At 34.6% G+C, this 23,791-nt stretch overlaps 1 protein-coding gene across 1 annotated transcript in view; it reads right to left on the reverse strand.

Annotated features, from left to right (window-relative positions):
- The window catches only part of LOC124984732 (protein FRA10AC1), a 31,069-nt gene extending 15,138 nt beyond the window's left edge, over positions 1–15,931 (reverse strand). The window contains 15 exon segments of the mRNA XM_047552709.1: positions 509–551; positions 1,732–1,845; positions 2,220–2,242; positions 4,090–4,118; positions 7,369–7,421; positions 7,424–7,452; positions 8,086–8,095; positions 8,098–8,168; positions 9,085–9,161; positions 11,603–11,648; positions 11,781–11,878; positions 13,425–13,457; positions 13,459–13,500; positions 15,544–15,646; positions 15,747–15,931. Of these exon segments, the coding sequence (XP_047408665.1) occupies positions 509–551; positions 1,732–1,845; positions 2,220–2,242; positions 4,090–4,118; positions 7,369–7,421; positions 7,424–7,452; positions 8,086–8,095; positions 8,098–8,168; positions 9,085–9,161; positions 11,603–11,648; positions 11,781–11,878; positions 13,425–13,457; positions 13,459–13,500 (668 nt within the window). The 5' untranslated portion in view covers positions 15,544–15,646; positions 15,747–15,931.
- Positions 15,932–23,791: the final 7,860 nt, after the last annotated feature.

The raw sequence follows: 23,791 nt of genomic DNA on the forward strand, positions 1-23,791 counted from the left end.
GTCTTACAGAGTGTAAGCAGTTTGCCCAAGAAGCCTACTGAGTGGAGCAGCTGAGAGAAATACTCAGGACTGTTTTCAAAGTCCATGATTTCACATGCATAGTACAGGATAGGCCACAGGTACTCCCTCCCATCCACTCAATATGGCAGGCACATTCAATACAAACCTGATTTAACATTTGAAATGAGTACAAATTCTTTGTAATAATGACAAACTCCAGTTAAAACACTACCACAAGAACCACTTCATGAGGTCTGCTTTTCAACATAGTTTCTAAGACTATTATGGCATCCCGCATAAGCCTTCACATTTAAAACTGCTTGGTTAGAATAGAGATGGTGATCTTTCAATTCCCTGCTTTATGGGTCATACAATAACTCCTGACTTTCTACAATCAACCAATTCAACCATCAACTACCCAAGTCTACAGTTAGACATTCAGTGCAGGTAAATGACAATGTCTGAGATAACTAAATACTACAAATGACATTTAAAAAAACAATGTTACCTGTGATGAAAATTTAATTTAAAGGAACATTCTTGGCATAACCCTAAAAAAAAAAAAATCACAAAAACAAAAACAACAATGAACTGCTGAACTTGAATAACTACACTGTTACTCTACTTTAATACCATAAATTCTCATTTCCTTTGTATTCCTTTACTATAAGAGGGCAACAAGTAATTTGATATAATATCTGACCCTTACCACCTCAAAAAATGCATATATATATATAGATATATATTTACTTATAATAAAATGATACTAGAATGTTTCAGGAATCAAAAATATTTCAATGTTTAAAAAGTGTGAATTTATCAACTGTGTTTCAGAGGCAGCATTAACATGTTTCACATCAGATATCTGATGATAATAATAATAATTTGGTATACCATTTTCTCTGAAGTGCTCTAAAAATTTTCAAATGCAAAGAAGTTTTTCAAATAGTTCCATAATTGTGACTTCTTTTGCCTTTATCTCAGTCCATACTGGCTTTTCCTGATGAGCACTTCCATAACTCAGAAAACAGTCTGTAATAACCACATGTCCTACATTAATTTAAGACCCAGAGAAAGCTGAAGACCATTAACATGATCAAAGAGAGGAGCAGCTGATACACAAATACTAACAAAAAAATAATAATAAAACAACAGATTCTAAGTCATGCATATTAAGGGAAATTGTTATAGAGTATATTACTAAGCTTTTAAGACTGATTTTAAAAACATGCCTTCTTTTCTTTATTTACTATCATAGACAGTGGATTTATTATCCATATCACAATATGGCTACATAATCAGTCAATGTGAGATTTAACACTGTTTTTTCTGATACTCTGCCTCTTAGACATGTAACTTAACAGACATCTGCAAGCTAATGAAGATCTTCATTCTACAAATTATCGGCTTACATTTGACAACAGAAATGTTTTGCTGAATGTGCATGAACAAATATATAACAATGAATCCCATCATTATGTATAATTACAATGTACCAATAAAATATGGAAAAAAATGTTTTACTGAAATGCCCCTATATATAGCTAAGCATGTAAAACATGTAAGCTCAAAAAGTCTTTTGAAACTTTGGGAAGCTCTAAGAAAAAGGAGCACTTCCAGGAAGAAATGTCAACATTTTAAGTTGAATTTGAAATAGTCTGTGTATTTTAAATTCCAAATTAAGGATAAGCTTAGAAGAAATCAATCTTATCTCCCCTAAAGTCAACTTACTTAATTTAACAAGTGCATTTCTCTTTTCACCATGCTCGATATATCCAAAATTAACTTCCCAACTCTTTAAGCCTTCTTTTTCATCACAATGTTTATTTCCACAAAAAAACTGACCTGCAGAAAGGAAAGAAATATTATTATGATAGTTGACAGTATTCATCTATACAGCCTGTTACTATCTAAAATTTACTTTTAAAATATGTAAAATCAAATTATCACAGTGAAACTAATTTGTATAATTAATGTGCAAATAATAGCAGAAATTTTAAAAATAAATTTATCTCAAAAAGTATCTCAAATCTTAGCTAAAGTCAACATTAAAAAATAACTAACCACAATAATTATATTTTGTTCAACAAATGTTTATACAAGTATCAAATCAAACAGCTGATCTGTTACCCAAAAAAAAAAAAAAAAAAAAAAAAAATCACTCAGTCTCAGAATTATTACTTGATAAACTATTTATATTTACATACAGTTTTATCGACTCTCCCCATTAGGGAATATTACACTTTGTAAAGTGAAAGCATTGAGTGAACTCACTAAAACCCTGAAAGAAAATAAACATTTTCCAAAGTAAATGCACTTACACTTAGATGCAATTAAATATTTAATTGTAATATTAAAATTAATATTTTTAAGAATTAGCATAGCATTTATAGCATCAATAGGCATAGAAATATACTTAAAAACTCTTGCACTTTGAGATGAAATACCCTAAGTAAACAAACCTGATACTTTAAATTTTAAAATCAACTATTGCCAATATTAACAGATCATTATACTCACTATATTAAAACTTCCAAACAAAGGACTAAGATTGACTAACAATCCAAGAGAAAGAAAGAAAGAAAAAAGAAACTATGCAACAATTATTTACTTTGGCAGAAAAAGATAAAATCAAACTTTAATTTGTACAAACAAAAAAATTATAATAATTTGCACCAACAGCAGCAAATCTGCAATAAGCAAATTATTTTTATAAAAATATAAGAAATTATCAAAATAAACTAGATTAGCATCCAAATGGCCAATTTCTAAATCAGTCTTTTAACTCATTCTAAATAAATTCTTCATTAAATCTATACATTTAATATTGGCTGCTAAAATAGCAACCATAAATTATAACTTAAATCATAGCAGCAGCTTGGTCTCCCCTTCTCAACTAATCCCTTACTCAGTTATATGAATTTAAAAAATGTCCATCAATTTTTTAAGAGGTAGCACTGTAAATCTGCCTAAAAATCTCATTCAATAAAAGTGTAAATTATGATAGACATTTCAGAATCACTCTATTTTGGTAAAGACACAAACTAAAATGAAACCCTAAGAAAAGCTAAAAGTGGCTTTAAATATATTCTTTTTCCATCTCTTTTTTAAAGTGGCAATCATATACTTAAGTCGCTTTGCAAAAGGCCAAACATTTAGCTGGCAATCAGTAAATGTATTTTTATTTGTACTGTCTTAAGCTATAAAATTAGCTCTTTGTAGAATAATTGCATTTTATGTGATAATATTTCTGGAAACTATATAGAAGCATTTAGGAAATAATTTTAAACCTACTTTAGAATCTCTTTTAAACTAAGAATAAAGGTTACATTTTTAAGTGATTAAACATGTAATCAGACATCTATAAATTGGATATATTTTATGTCAGGTGTGAAATTGGGTATGCAGTAAAATAAACAGAGAAGGATTTTTTGGACAATGTCTGAGACATGAAACAGTATACAAATGCACAATTTTCAGGAAAAAAACATTCACTGATTAGAGTGCACAGAAAAAGCATTTACTGACTACCAACCAGATGTTTGGCTTTTTGCTATTAGACTAAATATTTGGGCTCAGTTTCAAAGACTCCCCCAGATGAAAACTAGCCTATAGAAAAATTCATTATTTTCAAAATGTGGATTTGGCTAGAATCCAACAGTACCAATTTATTATTCCAAAAAACGATAAAGGAAATAAAGAATTCACTTGTTCCTTGTATTAAATCTTTAATTCTTTAAATATTTTCTACAGGGCTGGGGAGATAGCTCAGCTGGTAGAGTGCTTGCCTCGCAAGCACAAGGCCTTGAGTTCGATCCCCAGTACAGCAAAAAAAAAAAAAAAAAAATTTTTTTTCTACATATCTTCCACTGAATGTTCTAAAGGCAAAAATCATAAAAGCATATTTTCTGGCCTTTGTTAATTAATAATGTTTCACAAATGCATCTTTAATTTATTTTTGTAGATAATAATTTATTGCACATGGTAGGAAGATGCTTACCCAATGACCTCAATTCAATATCAACAAAATAAGCTGTATTCTATTATAAAGTAAAATTTAAAAAAAAGAATTACCTTTCCTGAAATTACTTCTTTTCTACTCGCCACCTAAATCCAAACTGTTAAGAAAAATTTACATTTATGCTAAAGTAAATTTGAATATTAAACTTAAATATTATATAAATGTGAATATGGAGCCAACCATTTACCCTAAAAAAAATACCTAATTTCATCATGAGAGCATGTCTCTTCTCATAGGACTACAGATACTTGAAAATACATTTGAACATCTGTTAAGAGCAACCTTCTTCACTTTTAAAATACCCTGCAATTATAGGTGCTAGGCCAAGATATCTAGGCTAATAATAATATATCCTGTTTGTCCGATACTGAGAAGAAAAAAATAAAAAAAAAGCTGTCACTGTATATTATAGTGCAAAACATAAAGCCTTAGGAGTCAGTATAGAATTGGGCAAATTATTTAATCTCTTTTTGCCTCAGTTTCCGCATATGTAAAGTAGATATATAAGTAGTACTATCTTTGGGGTAAGTTTAAATAAGACTATACATATGAAGCACTTAGAATAGTAATACATAGTGGATGGAGGTTAGAATACTACGGCACAATGATTCGTTTCCTATTTTTATAAATACAATTTTAATGTGAACACAACCACATTCTTTCATTTATGTATCTCTAAGTTCACAGTAGGGTTTAGTAGTTGTGGCAGAGACCAATGGACCATTCTAGTGGTGGATGTTAACAGTAGGGGAAGCTATGTGTGGGGGAGTGTCGGGGCATATGGAACTTATTAACTTTACAGTCAATTTTGCTGTCCCCCTAAAAATGATCTAAAAAAAAAGAGTCTATTAAAGAAAATATAACAAAAAAAGCCCACTCAGCTTTGGTATCATGCAGACCTATACCCAATTCAAGAAGTGGTACCATTCATTAACTAGATCTATAACCCTGGAAAAGTTACTATTCTATAAAAATGGGATGGTAACAATCTTAATTTAATTTTAGTGTATTAAAAGAGAATTCGGATTAAGGGTTCAATACCTGGATGACTTTCATCTTAAAACATTTTTTAGAAGTTATCTATTACTTGAATTTGGCAATTTTCTATCTTAAATGCAAATAAATCCTCAACATATTTCAAAATATTCTGGTTAAAATCCGGTGAAAAATAAAATCCTTAAAGCCTAGGAAAAAAAGAAAAATTCAAAAGGGTCTGTTTTATCTTTGGGCCTATAAACATATTCAACATATTTCAGGATGTCTACTAAAGCACTGACACATGTGTAACAGCAATAGTTTCCAATTTTTTTTCTTTCATTAATTAACCTACTTAACAAACACTAACTAAATAACTACTTATTGGGCTTGGTGATCAACTGAGTATAAAAAGTAATTATTAAAATAGTGTCTGTTACCAAGAAAGTTACAAAGTTATGGGAGGGATAAGAAATGTAATAAAACAACTACACTATATCCTACTAGATAATAAATGTATATTTCCTATATCCTTTCCTGATATAAAAATTTCTTGTTGATAAGCTGGATTAAAGCTAGAGTTACTCAAGGTTTGGTGCCAAACCTTCTCCTCTCCATAATCTCACAAAGAGGTCACACATGCAAGCAATAGTTCTGAGAAGATTCTGACTTCCTGACAACATCAAGTTCCATAAACATCTACTTAGACTTCAACTACAAGAAAAATAAGTTTGGCTTATTTAAGTCATTGGTTTTTGTTTTTGTTTTTTTGAGACTGTTTTCTATTCCTTGCAGCTAAATCTAACCTGATACAATGATCCAAATACATACTCAATATCAACGGTTCTCTCAAAAAAGGAATGGAAATATGGGGCAAAGATGAAAATTCACTAAAAATGCAATAAGTAATATAATATGTGTAGTGTGTCTATAAATATAAATTTTTATATTATACACAGAATTAGGAGTTGGTTAATTAAAAGTGGAAAAACATCATCCAAGGTTTTACTCCAACTTCCTCCGACACTTCATAGTCTGCCAAAAGTCATTATCTTCCCCCAAAACATCACTATCCAAATTCCCTATTCTCTCTGTATCCACACTCAAAGTCTGTGAATCATATCTGATTTCTTACTAGCACTTAACCTCATATCCAATTACTCACTATATTCTAATATGAAAGCACAATTTGTTTCAAGATTACTCTCCTTCAACTATGATTTCTAGTAATATGCTTTTTAATGGAGAATACAAATATTTGATTTTTATTTATATACACTTTCTCCCTCAACTACACTTCAGCTTTTCAGTCCAGTTTCAATAAATACTGAAGAAAAATCCATAAATGAGCCAGGGTTGAAAAAGCTGCTTTGTTACATGCTCCGAGAAAGACATATTTCATACTTGATTTGTGATTTATAAATCTCAGGTAACTCCAATTTTGTGCTCTTTGAACTAGTTGTGGAAATTGGCTGGTATGGAGATGAGAGCTATGAACGAGAACAACTAATTCATGAGAAACTGAGAAGACTCTGGGATACACAAAGCACATGGGTTTGTAAATAGGGTTATACAAAATTAATATTACTATTGTCTATAAGAAATTGGGAAGTAACACATATTAAAGGCACACTAAAAACATCATTAAACCAATCCTAATTCTAATGAGATCAAACTATTTAAATGAAAAAGAAATCTTTATGATACATAAATTTAATACAGCTTTTAAAACAGGTTGTCTTTCTTAATATAATACAAACATATACTATCCATAACATACATATTTATGCATTTCCAAACTGAGATCACCTGTTACTGGGTCACCTTCTTAGCTACAAATTTGAAGTTTGAGTTAGGAATAAATATAACTTTAGTATTAAATAAAGTAAGACGTAAAGTGGGTATGGAAAACTGCCACTACTAATTAGCATGGGTGGAAAAGTTAATTTTGCTAGAATAGACATATCTGTATAACAAAAGATATGCATCTGGCTCTCTATAAATGATAATCGATTAAAAAAATCTGTCAATTTGAAACATAATCTCTGAAACGAGACATCATTCTGCAGTATTAAACCATTCATCATAATCACTAACGGCTCTAGACCAGAGGCAAGGTGAAACAGGATCCAAGAGCCACTTGTGTTAATTTTAGGCTTTTCATGCCTCAGCTAAAAAGAAAAAGGACCCTTGTCCTTTATAAATTCCACAGGCCCTTTGTAAAGTCTCATGGTCAAATGATACTCCATAGGTGCAAGACAAAATAGACTAGAAATAGCATCTTTAAAAGAATAATATGGGTCATGATAGTATAATAAAAATTAGACTGTATTTGAGTAAGAACTTCCTTCTACAAGTATTAGAGGGCATACCTTATTTTCTTTGTATCTACTGAGATCTCCTATGCAGTATTCCTTGAATAGTTATCATAATATTTCTTTGCAAGTCTCTTCTCCCTAGATCCATTAAAAAAAAGTATGTGTGTACATACATACACACACACACCACACCACCACACACACATATATATTATACATTTAGAAATCTAACCATAGTTTGCTACTTGGAAGCAATTCAAGTAACACATATAAATACTAATGTTTTAAAAGAAGTCTATTACTTACATAGTGCACAGACTATCTGGATATTAATTATGAGCAGTGGCTCACTCTAGAGGGTGAAATTTAAAAACTGATAGTTGGAAATGATAAGGAGAATTACTTTTTTAACCCTGTGTAATGTTTAGATTTTTAAAACCATTTCAGGGGTTACTTTTTCCCAAACCATTTAAAAATTTTAAAAGAAGCACAAACAGTAAATCACAAGACAACACATATCATAAAAAGTTACTTTTTAAAGACTCAAACAACAAGAAGTCAGTTAAAACTGCCAAAAGCTACCAAAAGAGCCACCCAGATTTAAGAATCCTAAACATGAAAAAAAAGAAACCTAAACATGGTTTTATGTCTTTGATTCAGAACTGTCCTATGAAGAGGCTGAATGCCTTGAATAAGTGACAGCTAAGAAAACACAGAAGAAGAAAGACAAGACTAAAACATTTGATGCATTACGACTGATGGCTAAATTACCAAGTCATTCCATTTCATCCTCCTCGTTCCATAGGAATCTATGATTTTTCTCGTATAAATCCAAGTCTGTCTTATCATTTTCCCTGCAAAATAAAACAACTTCAATTTAATATGAAAAAAATATTCATCAAATTAGGAAATTAAATAGGGTTGTAAGATTTTTGAAAACCTGAATAAATATATATATAAAAATATAGTTTTATGTATGTATGTATGTATGTATGTATTTATAAAAACTATTACGGTATTTTTAAAAGGTACCTATGAAGAGGTACTGCTATAGAATAAGATAATAGACAAAAGAATCCAACCACTCTCGTAAGTTTCAATTACACGAAGTGTGCTAAGTTACCAAAGTTAGAAGAGAAGCCCAAATAAGTGCTAAATAAGGAAATGTGAATTAAAATAAGTTTTGGAATCTAACGAATCAATAATACCACTCTACTTAGATCAAAGTTTTTAAAAATATGAGAAGTTACCTTATTTCACTACCGTTTCCTAGGATGAGTGCGTAAGGACACAATCTTTCAAATTTGCAATAGATGAAATAGTACTAAGGTTTTTTTTAGGGCCCTATCAACTCAGAAAAATTAAGTCATTGAGGGAAAAAAAAACCCATGCAAGGCAAAGAGGCTCTAACAGAAGAGCTTAATTAAATATGGGAAATTCTAGAGTGAGTTTTCTTGTTTTCCCTTCCTTTAAAAGCAATTCTAAAGCTTAAGGTCTAAAATTTAGTAGTTTCAAAGATCCTTGCCAATAAGACACGTGACTATTTCTCACATATCCTGTTATGGCAAGGTGGTATGTGGCTACCTGAGGTCTACTGCCAAGGAAATAAGATTCATGAGGAGCTACTTAGTTAGAAGCTGTGGATGGCCTCTCCACCTTATGTCAAGAAAACTGGAACAGAAAGCAGGGGGAAAAAATGACAGAATCAGAAGACACAGTAGCCATTGGTCTTTAAAGTCATCTATTCTATGTAAACTTCATGATACTTACCCTAAACGCCTGAAGTCTTCCCTTTTGCCACCATAGTATAAAATATAGTCATTTACAAACTTTGTATGCCTTTGATACTGAAATTCAAAAAATTAAGGATTTTATTCACATTGGAGTCATTCTGTGTCATATTACTGGGTTTAAAAAAAGCATAGTTATTAGTCTATCTAGCCTTCAAAAGTATGCAAATATGTACAATACACACTTACACATTCAAAGAACTCAGGAGGGTACACAATGAAAGTGAAGACTACATTAGAAGAGCTTTTACTTTCTACTGGAAACTTTTTCAAGCATATATTATTTACAATGTAATGTTTGGAATATTTTTCAAGCACATATTACTCTTGTGTTAAAACACATTACTATCAGGGGAGAAAGAGCTTCCTACTCTACTTCGGGACTGTCAACAACCCTACAAGATCATTCATTCTAATAATCATAATATAAAAAATGAAGAATTTACAGCTTCTAAAATTAAAGGTAAGAAGCAGAATTTACTTTCATTACAAAATATAATTCAGCTCTTTTAGCAATGATTAAAGTCTTTAAATAGAAAATTTAACTTTCAAAATACTAAGTGTAAACATAAAGCTTTAAAAAAAGCAAATACAATATTACTTTTTATACTTTCCTTAATATTCAAAGAATCCATGCAAACATGTTTATTTTCAGTGCAGTATACAGAAGTAAGAGAGCATTACTTTTTGTTTTAAACAAGCTCAGCAGCACTTCCTCTAAAACCAGCAGAGCTGGCTTCACCTCTGTAATACTGTCTGTGATACATCCTATTATATTAAAAATACATAGTAATTTAATTGGTCACAATGTGTTTTAATAGAAAACTTACATCAGAATATGATACTTCCCAAAACTGGTAACAAAGCAGTTGATGTTTCTGAGACAGAGAGAGAGAGAGAGAGAGACAGAGAGATAGAGAGATAGAGAGATAGATAGAGGGGGCGGGGGGAAGTGGGCAGACAGACAGATATCTGGAAATCAGAGTTCTAGCTCTTGAACTATCCTAACTGGTTCTGTGAGTGGGTCAAGTCACTTATACCATTAGAGCTGGAATCAGCAAACTTTATCTGTGAAGAGCTGGATGGTAAACACTGTAGGTACTGTAAGTCATTTGGTCTCTGCTGCAAATACTCAGCTCTGCCATTTTAGCAGAAAGGCAACCATGGACAACATAAAAATGAATAAGCAAGGCTATGTTCCAATACAATTTTATCTGTCAAAAAAACAGGTAGTAGGTGGGACTTTTGCTTTGGGAAGATGAAGCAAAGATAAATTTTTTCATATTCCTCACACTAACAACAACTAATAATCTTGAACATTATAAAGTAAATATAAGACTCCAAAACATTACAAAGTAAAAGTAAGACTCCAAAAGTTGGAGAGAAGAAGGTACACCAGGCAGGGACCTCAGGTTGTGTGTTTTCTTTCAGTCTCACATATCCCAGACTTGGAGGTAAAGTTGGCAACCGAGAAACAACCATTAGGCAAAGACTAAATATAATAGTCTCAACAAAAGCTGTCTTCTCTAACCAAACAACTCAGTCAGCCTAGTAAGACTGATAAACTTTTAGATAACTACTTCAACAAATAAAACTATGGTCCCCCCCCTACCTATTTCAGAAAAAAAGTGTCTACACTTTCTCATGTTGTAACTGAGTGCCCCCGATACCCCTGAGGTGTCAAAGAAGGCAGAGCAGATATTCAAATGTTAAAGGAACAAGTGGCAGATGAGATTCACTGGAAAGTCAATCTATCAGGCTAGGAGGTAAAAGGAATAAACAAATATGGGACAAATGGTATTTCTATAACTTTAAAAAAAAAGGACTAGAATGATAACAAAGTAAAAAGGATGACTATAGGTAAGGGGTGTCTTAAAGTGATACTGTCTCCTTCTCCCAATCCTGACCTTAGCAATAAATACATAAAAATACTTCAGATCTTGCTTGGTCTTCCTTTCATTCTCCAATATTCCCTGCAATAATGCGATAGCAGGTACTGTAAGGAGCCACAGTCTTATTTAAAAAACTGAGTTGAAACATACTATAAAAGCAAGCAAGATAATAGCTTATCAATAGCCTCCAGTCACGTTTGAGAATTACAGCCACAGCAGGCCTGGGGACAGTGTACAAAGAGATCTAATTTTAAATACAAGTTCTGCAGAGAACTTAAATAGCCAAGAACCAGGTAGGAAGAGAATAAATTAAGATGTGACTAAAGATAAGTGTAGAAAAGGGAATTTAAAACCTTGACAAAAGCAAGTTGGAAAAAATATTTGCAGGTTCACAATTTTATAAGCCTATTTATAGTATGATAGTAATACATTTCATTATTTTTGTCTTTAAATATTTCCAAAAGTACAAATGGCAAAATTCTACATCCATAAACACTTAAACCCTAAACATGAAAAGGTCTATTTAATTTCACAAGAGTATGCGATTAAAAAAAATTTTTTAAATAGTCTACTAGTTATAAAAATCAAGAAATTTAAAAAGGATACAGCATCCATAGCTATGAGATGAAACCTTCTGTTTCTTGCTTCTTCCCTGTTAAAGAAATTTTTATTTTAAGCAAATTCAAATGTCTATATATTCTAACTAATATAATCCAATCCCTTAGTCCCTGAGTTTATAAAACATCTTAGAACAAGGAATGTAATTTACATTGACATACCATACCTATCCAGCAATTCTGCTGCAACTTGCTTATGAGCCACTTTTCCATGCTTTTCTTTCTGAAATGGCTTTTTGAGCAGAAAGTCCTCTTCAGTTGTCCTGGTGTATTAATAATAAAAATTATTAAGAGTTAATTTTTCTTAAAGAGCATTTCCTAATTTTTTATATTTTCATAATTGAACATGTTTTAAAGAATTCAAGTTGTTTTTGTGTGTGCCTGTGGTGCTGGGGATCAAACCCATGGCCTAACACATGCTAGGCAAGGACTTCACCAACTGTTCTCCAATTTTGAATCAATTTTTTGTAGTTTAAGGAATAAAAATTCATTCACTAAGCCACTGTCTTCACATGTAAGCATAATTCCAAACTTAAAAAAGCCTAGTCTTAACTTAAAAAAGACATGCTGATCTTTAATGAAACATTTTATATCTCCTTAACTTTAATACCTATGAAATGAAGAAGATAAAACTAACAAATACATAGGTTCTAGTGTCAGTCTACCCCAGATTTCTAATTCAAATCCTGACTCAGTGACTTACCACCTTCATCTTTTTTTTTTTTTTTTTTTTTTTTGATACCGGGGATAGAATATAGGGGTGCTGAACCATGGAGCCACAACCCCAGCATTTTTTTATATTTTGTTTCGAGACAGAGTCTTGCTGAGTTGCTTAGGGCCTTGTTATATTGCTGAGGATGGTTTTGAACTTGCAATTCTCTTGCTTCAGTCTTCCAAGCTGCTGGGATTACAGGCATGCACCACTGTGCCTGGTTACACCTTAATCTTATTACAGTTAAGTTTCTTAATTTTTCTGTAAAGCGGTGATAAGGAGGCTTTTGGTAATAAATAATATGGAAAAAGATTATAGAGGATATAGACCAAAGATAATCAAGTCTAGTTGTATAGGTAAATATAACCCAGGAGCAGAGTATTCAACTAGATTTGCTCAAATTCTATTCTTATGAAATAATACTCTAAAAGGAAAATCTAGAATATATAAAGCACTATAAAATGTAATTTATTATAATTATTACTATTTTTGGTTAAACCGCTTATAAAAATGTTCAGTACCAGTTTTGCCTAATATACTGCTCTCGTTGTAGAAAATAAATTGATTTCTATAGGTTCAGTTAGTATGAATCAGTCAACCACTCCTGAGTTAATGGATAAAAAGTTTCTGCACACAGAAAGTCAATGACAATACCCCTAAAGGATGCCCAGGCCTATGTGCTCCCAGTTCTTGTCCCTTTCAATTCAATAAAACCTTCCATGAGCTTCTTCCATTTACATGCTTATTCATATAAACAAAAGAACCATCCTGTATTACAATACCATTCTGCACACCAACCTCACTTTGAAGGCAAGAACTAGCAAGAGAGAACCAACCGACTCCAAAAACTACATGCAACAGAGAAATCTGAAACCTTACATTTCGTTCCCTTTTCCTTTTTCCCTTTCAATAAACCCCTTTACAGCACAGACTTTTTCTTATTTTTCCCACAATTGTTCTCCAATTTTGAATCAATTTTTTGTAGCTTAAGGAATAAAAATTCATTCACTAAGCCATTGTCTTCACATGTAAGCATGATTCCAAACTTAACATTATTTATTTATACCTCATAGCAATCTAAAAAAGGATGATAATTACCTTTTTTCCTCTTACTCGATTCTCCCCCATGTTCAGTCATCACTAAAATCAGAGTCATAGCCTCCATGCCCATGCATCTGCAAAAGAATATAAAGTCAGTTATTTAAAACCTCATTTATCAATCGTTCAGGAAACAGAAGCTAAAAAATAAGAGATCGTAATCACAATAATTTTAAAGGATCATGGTATGCCCACTGTTCATGGGTTATCCAGTCATCTAAAATTTGGATTCACTTTGAAATAACAAACTTACACTTCAGAAAAATGCATCAATATTTTCACCTTTAACTGCCGTTAGAAAAACATGGGAAGTTACTCTTTGGCCTTTCCATTGAAAACCAAGCCCAGAAGCTGCAAGTGACTGAACTACTTTTATCTGATTCATGGTCATTGTTACTGTGCATAGTCATGCACCTCCACAGCAGACCACCTATGACAGCAGTCTCACAAGATTTAAGGGAGTTGAAAAATTCCTCTTGTCAAGTATTTTTACTGTACCTTTTCTATGTTTATATTTGTTTAGGTACACAAATACCACTGTATTATAATTGCTTACAATATTAAATACTGTACATTATTCAACATGCTGTATAGATTTGTAGCCTAGGAACAATAGGCTAAACCATTATAGCTAGGTGTGTAGTAGACTCTACCATCTAGATATGCTAGTATACTACCATGTTCACACAAGGATAAAACTGCATAACAACTCATTTCTCAGACCGCACTTCTAGCCTTACAATATAAGACTGCCTTTGTCCTAGACGCTGGGCCAAGTACATTTCAAAAATGACTGATTCTGCAAGTTAGGAACTATTATCTCAGGGATGAAATAAAAAAAAATCAAAGACAAAGTTACATAAATTAATTTTACAAAACAAATAAGTGGTTAAACTGATCTGATTTTTAAGACCATAATTTCAACTATTCCAAATGCATCATAGGAATATGATTAGCTCTATCACATCAGAATTATGGTGTTTATGAATGGTGCAATATCAATTGATGAAAATTTTACTGCTTTTTTTCCCCAACATATGTAGAGATTTCCATTTTAAGTTTATTCAAGGTGAACTACCTTACTCTTTGGCCTAGTTTTGTTTCCATTCCTTCTTAAATTGACATTCTCAGAAATGCTGAAAGTTGTTCTTGGAAGAAGACAACTGCACTGGAAGAAGTTTCTGGTTCCAGTATCACACTGATCTTGGGACCCACGTGAATAGTGGATGGATGGATTACTTGACTATTTGATATTATAAATATTCAACTCATATGGATTACAGTAACCATTCTAGGTCAGAAGACTCCAATTTTTTTGAAACTTTAATATTTGTAATGGCAAGTTAAAAAAAAAAAAAAAAAGCCTTAACATTTGTGATGGCAATTTAAAAAAAGCAGAAAAGAGGAAACAATTCCCTAAACTTCACTGTATTGGATCTACTACAGAGGATGTTTCCAGTCTTAACTACCTTAAGTAAGTCACTTCATTTCTTTGGACTTCATCTGTTAAATAAGGTAGCTACATCGAATGATCTTTCTGTAATTCTATTTTCTTAGATATGCAGATGTAGACCTCTCTTCCCTGTCCCACAGAATTCTACAGAGTGAGAGACTCCAATCAAGATTGAAAATGGAGATTAGATGGCCACAGTTTCAACTCTACCTGGTTTACATTCATTCCTGCCTTACATACCTGGATTTCACACCCTTTAGAGCAAACTCTAGTTCCAGTCATCTTATCACATCTGTTCAAGTTATACCACCCTTTTACTTCTAGCCCTTTTATTCCCATCATATCTTGATGGCAGGACCACAATGTGGAGCCTGGAAACGTGTTCTAAAACCAGCCTGCCATAATTCAAAGACTGGCTCTACATTTTTCATTTGCCTTTCTCTGGACATGTTCCTTAACCTCTCTCAGCCTCCGTTTCACCATTTGTAACATAAGACGAATTGAGAGTACCGAGTAAAAGAATTACCACATCTAAAGCGTGTCAGAACGGCGTCATAAACCCTGTGAATGTTAACTTTCGGATCATCATCTCGTTCCCTCGTCCCACATACCACCTTCTATCCTGCTCCCACTCTCCCATTTCTTTTTTCCTCTGCCCCATACGCACCTTAACTCAGAGGTTGCACTAAAAAGCTCTCACATCAGTTTACGAATAAACTGAGAAGGGCCGAGAAAATGTCGTGAACGGAAACTTCGAGTGTCTCCAGAATCTGTTATCAAAAAGTAAAAAGAATGCCATTAACTATTACGAGGAACAAGTTTCAAGGTCTTTCTCCCGACACCAAATATACCACGGCCCTCGAGACACACCCCTTCCCTTGCGTTCCTCTCTGCTCTTCCAGGCTCGCCCCGTGAGTCGTGGCAGCTGCAGCTACCGCCCCCGTACTGAGCAACCGCCGCAGGGTCGATCTGGTCCGCTCTGGCCACAGAGCTTTGCTACAACCATCGCCGCCGCTCCCACCTCTCTCTACGGGTCCCGACCGGGAACCACTTCCGCTCCGACTCGGAGGTGTGCTACACCTAAAAGGCACCGGCCCCGGGTGCGCCGACCTTGTGCTACAATCAGAGCAGCTCCGGGAAACAAAAACGGAAAGAGAAAAGGCCCGAAAGGGGAAGCAGAAGCTGTTTTTGCAAAGTCGCAGCTCTAAATTTTTTCCCGGACATCCTTCCTTTCCCAGCTAGGGAATCCAACATGTAGTACTGTGTGGCACTGCCCGTAGCTCAGCCCACGCCCGTCATTTGAAAATATATTTTGTTTTAGAAAAAAAACCGTGCCTGCTTATCATTTGCCGTCCTCTCTCTAGTAACCTTAGTAACGCCTCCTCGGAGCATCCTCGCCGAGCATCTCAGCCTCAGATCAGCCGCTCCCTTTCCCCTCTCCTCCCTGTAAAGCAGTTCTCAAAATTAGAACAAAAATAACTTTCCATCGTTTCACCACCCACACAATAGATTCTGTTCCAAATGCAGTGCTGGTGGCAGAAGAACTCATCTAATTTGCCAGGAAAGAAAGAATAGAGAGTAGGAGAGATTTCACGGGGTCGTGATTCTCTGCCAACAAGCGACCTGGCACATGTGAAAAGGGATCCAAAATAGAATCTTAGAAGAGAGGGGGAAAAAAACCCTCAAGCAGGAAAATTTACATTATTTTAAGTGCCAGCAGATTCTTCCTGCGTCGTGCCTTTCCTACACGATGACGCCCTGCTCTGCTCTTCACTCTAGTTCATGGATTTAGGTCTTGTCTCCCTCTGGCATCAGTCTTTATTCATCTTTGCTTCTTCCTCAGTACCCAACACGGTGCCTTGGAAATCACAGGCGCTAATTAAATATTTGTTGAATTGAATTGGCATGCCTCTGGCTTTTGCAGCGGGCCCTTTTTAGAAAAAAAGTTGGCACTCGGTGCACATTCATTTTACATTTTTGCCCAAAACAGAAGATAAAAATATCCTTATCAGTTCAAGTCTCCTTCTATCCCTGACTGTAAATTATAGATTTATCCTGCTTTGCCCAGTGTAGTGAATGTGATCTTGAAAAGCTGTAAGGTAAGTTAAATGATTGTAAATTTAATTATTTCAAATGTAATTGGATTATACTTCAGTAAAAATGCTTGCCCAAAAAATTTGAAGTGATAGGAAGCCTCATGATTTAACATTATACTATATTGCAGTCCTATTTTGATAACTATCTAAAATATATACTTTGTTCTAAAAATCAAACACATTTGTACCTTGTATCCAATTTCCTTTCTACCAACACTTGACATTTGTTAGTATTTTTCTTTCATTCCTAGTATCTTCTTATCTGTTGCTTCATTCTACTCTTACAACAAATTTGTGCTGCTCTTATTGTCCCCCCCCCTTTTAAAACACATGAGGAAGAGAGACACAGAACCTAAAGCCACAAACCTGGTGAGAATTTGGAACTGTGCAGTACTTATCTCTCTGCAAGATGGGGCTTCCCCTTCCCCCAACACATGGATTGTGTGGGCAGTAGCTTCTGGTTCCAGCATTTCTAAGAATGTCATATTTTTTGCTACCAGTCCATTCATATAAAATTCCATTTTTCGTTTTGAGGTAGTAACTACCGAAAGAGAGTAAATAGAATATATATGTTATATATGTTCAGGAGAGATCACATGATCTGAATGAAAAATAGTACAAGTCAGGTGTGGTGGCACATACCTGTAATCCCAGTTACTCAGGAGGCTGAGGAAGGAGGACTGCAAGTTCAAGACTCCGTCTCAAAATAAAATAAGAAGGCTGGGAGTGCAGTTCAGTGGTAGAACACTTGCCTAGCATGTATGAGGCCCTGGGCTCAATCATAGTACTGGAAAAATTTTTAATAAAGGAAAGAAACCTCCCTGATCAGAAAAATCTCAAATTAGCAATTATAGCTCAATAACAATAAAAGATACAAATATTTATTATGTGTCTTCCTAAGCAAGGCACTATCCTAGTCATCAGGGGTATGGATATATAAAAGCCAATCCTTAACTTTGAAGATCTGCTAGTAAAAAAGAAGAACATGTAGAATAATAACAACTATATATTCTGTCATATGCCAAGTGCCTAGAAAATGACATGAACCTGTGGCTCCCAATATATTAAATGTGCTATTTCAATGAAAATTAAAATGTAAATGTGCGTCAATCCTGGGTAATTCAAATAACACAACAAACGCTATGGTAGGTATGAGAGGTAATGAGGGAAGTTGGGGATGATGGTGGTAATAATATTAGGTAATGTTTCTAATACAAACTATGAATGTACACTCTGATAATACTTTATATCTTTGAACAAATTTCCATTTCCCCAAATGGTCACACCAATATTTCCCATTAAACATGCTCTTCTTATGACATAACACTGATATTTCTCCATGGTAATTTGACCCTTTGATTCCTGCCTTGAATCTGGTTAGCATGCCAGTGACTGTAGTAGAAGTAATGCTAAGAATTCAGAGACTAAGTTGCAAAAGATAGAGCTTCACCCTGGCTCCTGTCTCTCTCCTTTCCTAGCTGACATGGAGTCAGAGATGAGCAGTCTCCACTGAGCCTGATCCAGACTTTAGATTCATAAGCAAATTAAATATTTTTCAAGCCACTACTTTTGGAGGTGGTTTCTAATATACCAATAGATAGCCAGACCCATATGCCATCTCAATCCCAACTATATTTAATGAGACTTCAGCCTTACTGGGCTTGCTTGTTTTCTTCAACATGATTACTTCTTCAAATTTGCCATTCCCTCAACTCAGAAAGTCCTACCTGTCTGCCTAACCTGTTTATCCTGCAAATATTAGCTTAGGTGAAGGAAAAAAATCTTTCATGACAAACTCTCCCACAGACTAGGTAGGATTACTATGAGATGCACATGTTAACTTCTGTAGCAATTAGCTACAGACATATACACTAATAATTTAGTCTGTGCCTGTCTTCCTCAAGCTCCTCAAGGTCAGAGCACATGCCTCTTTTTAAATCCTCAGTGCTCAGCACAGTACCAGACACAAACAATTGTTCAAAATAATCCACTGAACAAATGAAGTGGGTACTATCATTCCCTATATATAAAAACAGATTCAGAAAAATTATCCATCCTAGAGTCATGAGCAAGTAAATGGGGACACAAATACAACTGACTCCCAAACTCATGCTATAGACTATCATATATATGCCTTTCAATAAGGTCCATGGCAATATCTGATACCTAGAAAGATTAGAATTCATTTTAATGGAGTAAAGTTACAGATAAGTTGAAACAGAAAGATCACTAAGAGGTGGGAAAGGCTTTGTGGGAGGAAGTGGGACTTAAGCTGATTTCAATGTAGATTGTAAATAAGAGAAGAGGAGATAGGAAGAGGAGATAGTCAAGGTCATAGGGGCTCAGTGAAAGATTAGAGGTAAAATATCCATGGGTTTCGCAGGGAGATATGAGAGAGTACTTTAGCCAGAGCAGAACTTTTTAAAAGTTGTAGTGAAGGAAAGATCATCAAGGGAAGCTGGAACAATATTTGAGGTGTTCTTGAATTGTGGGCTACAGTGTTTGTCTAGAGTTGTAATGAATAAGGTGGTGGTTTGGATGGGAAGAAATCTTGATTCAAATTTATATTTAAATTCTTGTTCTGCTCCTTACTAATTATGTGACCTTGAGCATCAATTAATTCCATTTCTAATCTTCTATAAGGTGAAAATAATAAACATAACTACTTCTTAGTATTATTATGAAAATAGATTTAGAGGTTGCATTTGAAGAGTTTAACCTAGTGCCTGTATGTAGTAAAGCTTAATAAATGTTCACTACTGTTCTAAAGAGGAGACACTATATGCAGTGTTTTAATATTATCCTCTGGGCCTGGTGACACATGCCTGTAACCCCAATTCTAGGGAGCCTGAGACAGGAGGATCACAAGTTTGAGGCCAGCCTGACAACCTAGCCAGACCTTGTATAAAATAAAATAGCTAGGAATATAGGAATATAGCTCAGGATAATAATAATTTATTATCCTGCTAATGAAATGCAGAAAGGCAGAAATAGCTGCAGGCAGGAGAGGTAAAAGTGAGGTTTATCAGAACAGACAGCAGTAAGTGCTGGAAATACAGATGAAGAATTTAAGAGTGAGTTGAAATAAATGGTAGAAGTTGTGACTCATTGGGCATAGAAGATGAAGGATACAGAAGTGAAAGATGCTTCCAAAGCTGAAGAGACTAAAAGAACATAGGACCCTAATAATAAAAATGGAGGAAATGGCTTTGTCTTGGGAAATGATAAGGTGGTTTTGGATGGAAATGTGAAGCTATAGCAAGACATGCAAAAGACTGAAGGAATTCTTTCACGCAAAATTATGCTTTCTGCTTACTTTGTTTTAGGCATTCTTCACTGAGTCTTCATTTGTTCATCTTTTTTTTTGGTCCCCAGTCCTCTCTGTCCCTGTCTTTTCCAACCCATTGCTTTTGCTCCTCTCCCAGTCAAAAGCTGCTCTGACTTCAAAGTCAGCCAGACCCACGTTAGGTTTGGAATTCTATCACTCACTAGCTGGGAGACCTTGGACAAGTTCTTTAATTCTCTGAGTCTTAACTTCCTCATCTATAAAACAGGGTAATAATAATACCTTTATCATAGGACTGATGAAATTTAAAATGAAATGACGTAGATGAGATGATTCCCAGCTCACTGCAAGTGTGCAACCAATGTTGCTTGAAGAAAGAATCAGATTACAGGCATTCTTTCAGAAAATAAGTTTAACAATTAACAGTTTCTCAAATGTGGTCCAGAAACAGATTTATACATGCAAAGTCCCATAATTAATGGCATAGAGTTAAGTGTAGTTTTTTAAATTAATAGTTCTGGGTTAATTGAATAATACAGTAAGAAAATTAATCTTCATGATATTTCATGATATCTTTCTTAAAGCCAGAAACTTTTTGACATGCAAGGTGATAACCATAAGAAAAAAGTGATTTCTTAATTTGTTATTAATTTAGTTAAGAACTTCTGTTTATGTACAATGTTTTACTAAGAAAATGAAAAGTTAAGTTGCAGAGTGGGAGAAAATGTCTCCAATAGATTATCAGTATATATAAGAACTTTAAAAATCAGACCACTACATATGCACCAGAATAGCTAACTGAAAAAGATCTAGTGTTGGCAAAGATATGACATGACTTTAACTTTTATGATTGTAGGAATATAAAGTGTACGAACACCTTGGAAAGTCTACACCTATGTTGTGTTTGATGGTACCCACGAATGCTGAATATGCATATCTTATGTCCCATATAGTCCACTCCTCAGTGTATTTCCAGCAGAGAAGTGTCCACAGTTCACTGAAAGACCTGAACTAGACTGTTCATAACAGCTCTACTTGTAAGGAAAAAACTGAAAGCAACCTGTTTTGATTTAGATATGAATCATCCCCCAAAAGCTTATGTGGGCAAGAATGTTTAGAGGTGAAATGATTGGGTTATGAGAGCCTTAACTTAATGATTGCATTAATCCACAGACATAATTTAATTGGTTGGTAACTGTAAGTAGGTAGAGAGTGATTGGAGGAGGTGGGTCACCGGAGCATGCCTTTGGTATTTGTATTTTGTCCCTGGTGAGCAGAGCTCTCTCCACTTTCTGATTGCTATATTTTGAGCTGATTTCCTCCACCATACTCTTCTGCCATGATGTTCTGCTCCATTTCAGGCCCAGAGCTATGGAATTGATTGTTTGTTTATGAACTGAGACCTCTGAAACCATAAGCCAAACGTTTACTCCTCTAATTGTTCTTATCAGGTCCTTTGGTCACAGCAAAAAAAAAAAAAGCTGTCTAAAATACAACCCAAATGTCCATTAACATTAGAATAATTAAGTAATTCATGTTTATTTGCACAGTCGAATACTATACAGCAATGAATGTGAACAAACTACAACTATGTGCAATGGCATAGATGAAGCTATAATGCTGAGTAAAAGCAGCACTCCATACTCCAAAGAATACATACATATGTGACCACTTATATAAAGGACAAAACAAGTAAATATGATTACTATGCAAGATAATGCATAGATTAATTAGCTAAATTTAGTCATTCCTTACTATGTATTCAGAACAATATGTCATACACAATAAATACGTAATATTTTACCTTACCAATTTAAAAAACTAAATAATGTAATCTCTCTTGTTCTAAACCAGGATAGTGGTTTCCCTGGTGGAGGGTAGGAACATGCCTGGAAGAGGGCATAAGGCAGGAGGCAGGGGGCTCTGAGAAAATGTCAGTGTTCTGTGTTTGGTGTTCATTGTATGAGTGACTCATTGACACCTATGATTTGTGCACTTTTGTGTATGTGTGTTGTATTTAATAAAAAGTTCACATTTTGAAAAATTTAACTGCTCCTAGGAGTTTTTAAAACTTTGATTCTAATTGATCATTGGACATTTTGTCAATTAAAACAATTTTTGGCATGAAAGAATAGATTGGAGAGTGGATAGGTGAAATTTCCTGGGGCCTCAGAAATTATGCAATATAAATATTTACATGCTCAGAGGCAAATTTCCTGTATGCACTGAGGCAGAGGCAGGTGGGGCTTCTGTAAGTGCTGAGAAAGACTCTGGTCAGCATCCAAAGGACTAAAAGTGCCCAGGCCTTGAACACTTGGCAAGGTCAGCCTGTACTTCCCGTCCATCTATAAGCCCAGATCTTGAAGGAGGCAGTTCCACAATCTCCATGGCAAAGTTTGGTCCTTGAACAGAGGCACAGTCCAGTGGCTATCTTTTGCATGCTGGTCAAAGGTTACTCACTTGCTTTTGTGAAAGACTGGAGGAGGTTGCCAGAGAGGTCACTCTGAACAAACTGTGGTTGGAATGAACATTGAAAAGCAAAAGGGAGAGACAGCAGTATACCAATTAGCTAAATGAATTGATTGTCAGTTTTTAGGCCTGCTCCCAGGAGACCAGAACAGAGACAGGCTGTCTATAAAACCCTTCTCTGGGACAGTTGTGGATAAAGAACTTGTGATTAAGAGATAGAGAGACACTTACCGGGACAGATGAGATATGAGGCAGAAACCAGGAACACTAAATGTCACCGAAAAATGGATGTACTGATTTTTTGTCATACAAAATATATGTATGACAATATATATGGCTATGAAGATTTCATGTCTCATTCAGAAAATGCAAAGGGAGAGAGCCACTATAATATGAAGGCCTGTGGGTGCTGTATCTCTGGATCTTTGCTCAAGAACTGGTTGAGCCAGGGGCTATAATCATGGAGCAGATATAACCCCACCGTAAGACTCACCTCTGGTGGGACACAGACACAGAAACAGTAATTACAGTACACTGACTTGAGCAACATTAGGAATAGACCCAGAAAACTGTGGGACTATAGAGAAGGAACCCCTAACTCTGAGAGACAGGAGACCAGAAACAGTTCAGAGACAGAGGACTTTGTGTTCAAAATACTTAAACCACAGGGTTTAACTGTGCTACTACTGGCTTTGCATTCCAAAGAAAAAGAGTTTGGCAATGTCATCTCAGGTCTCCTACCCAGTGACCCCCAATACCCCCTCTCTCCATGTAAGGTGTAAGCAGTCACCAAGTAGTTGTTGACTAAACCACACAGTTTTACCACTTTATGAACACTAAATTGACCACGTAGAGTATGCTTGTACGATCAAGTAAAATGTCCAATGAAGTAAGTCATGCACTGAATGACACATCATCATTTCTATGTGGTCAGATGACTCACCACAAATGGTACGCAATTTCCCTAAGTGGTGTCGTTATGGTTAGAATATGAGTGTTCCCCAAAGACTCATGAATTGAAGACTTGGTCCCAATGTAGCAGTGTTGAGAAATGGAGTTTTTAG

Source organism: Sciurus carolinensis, chromosome 5, assembly GCF_902686445.1.
Source record: "Sciurus carolinensis chromosome 5, mSciCar1.2, whole genome shotgun sequence".
NCBI lineage: Eukaryota > Metazoa > Chordata > Mammalia > Rodentia > Sciuridae > Sciurus > Sciurus carolinensis.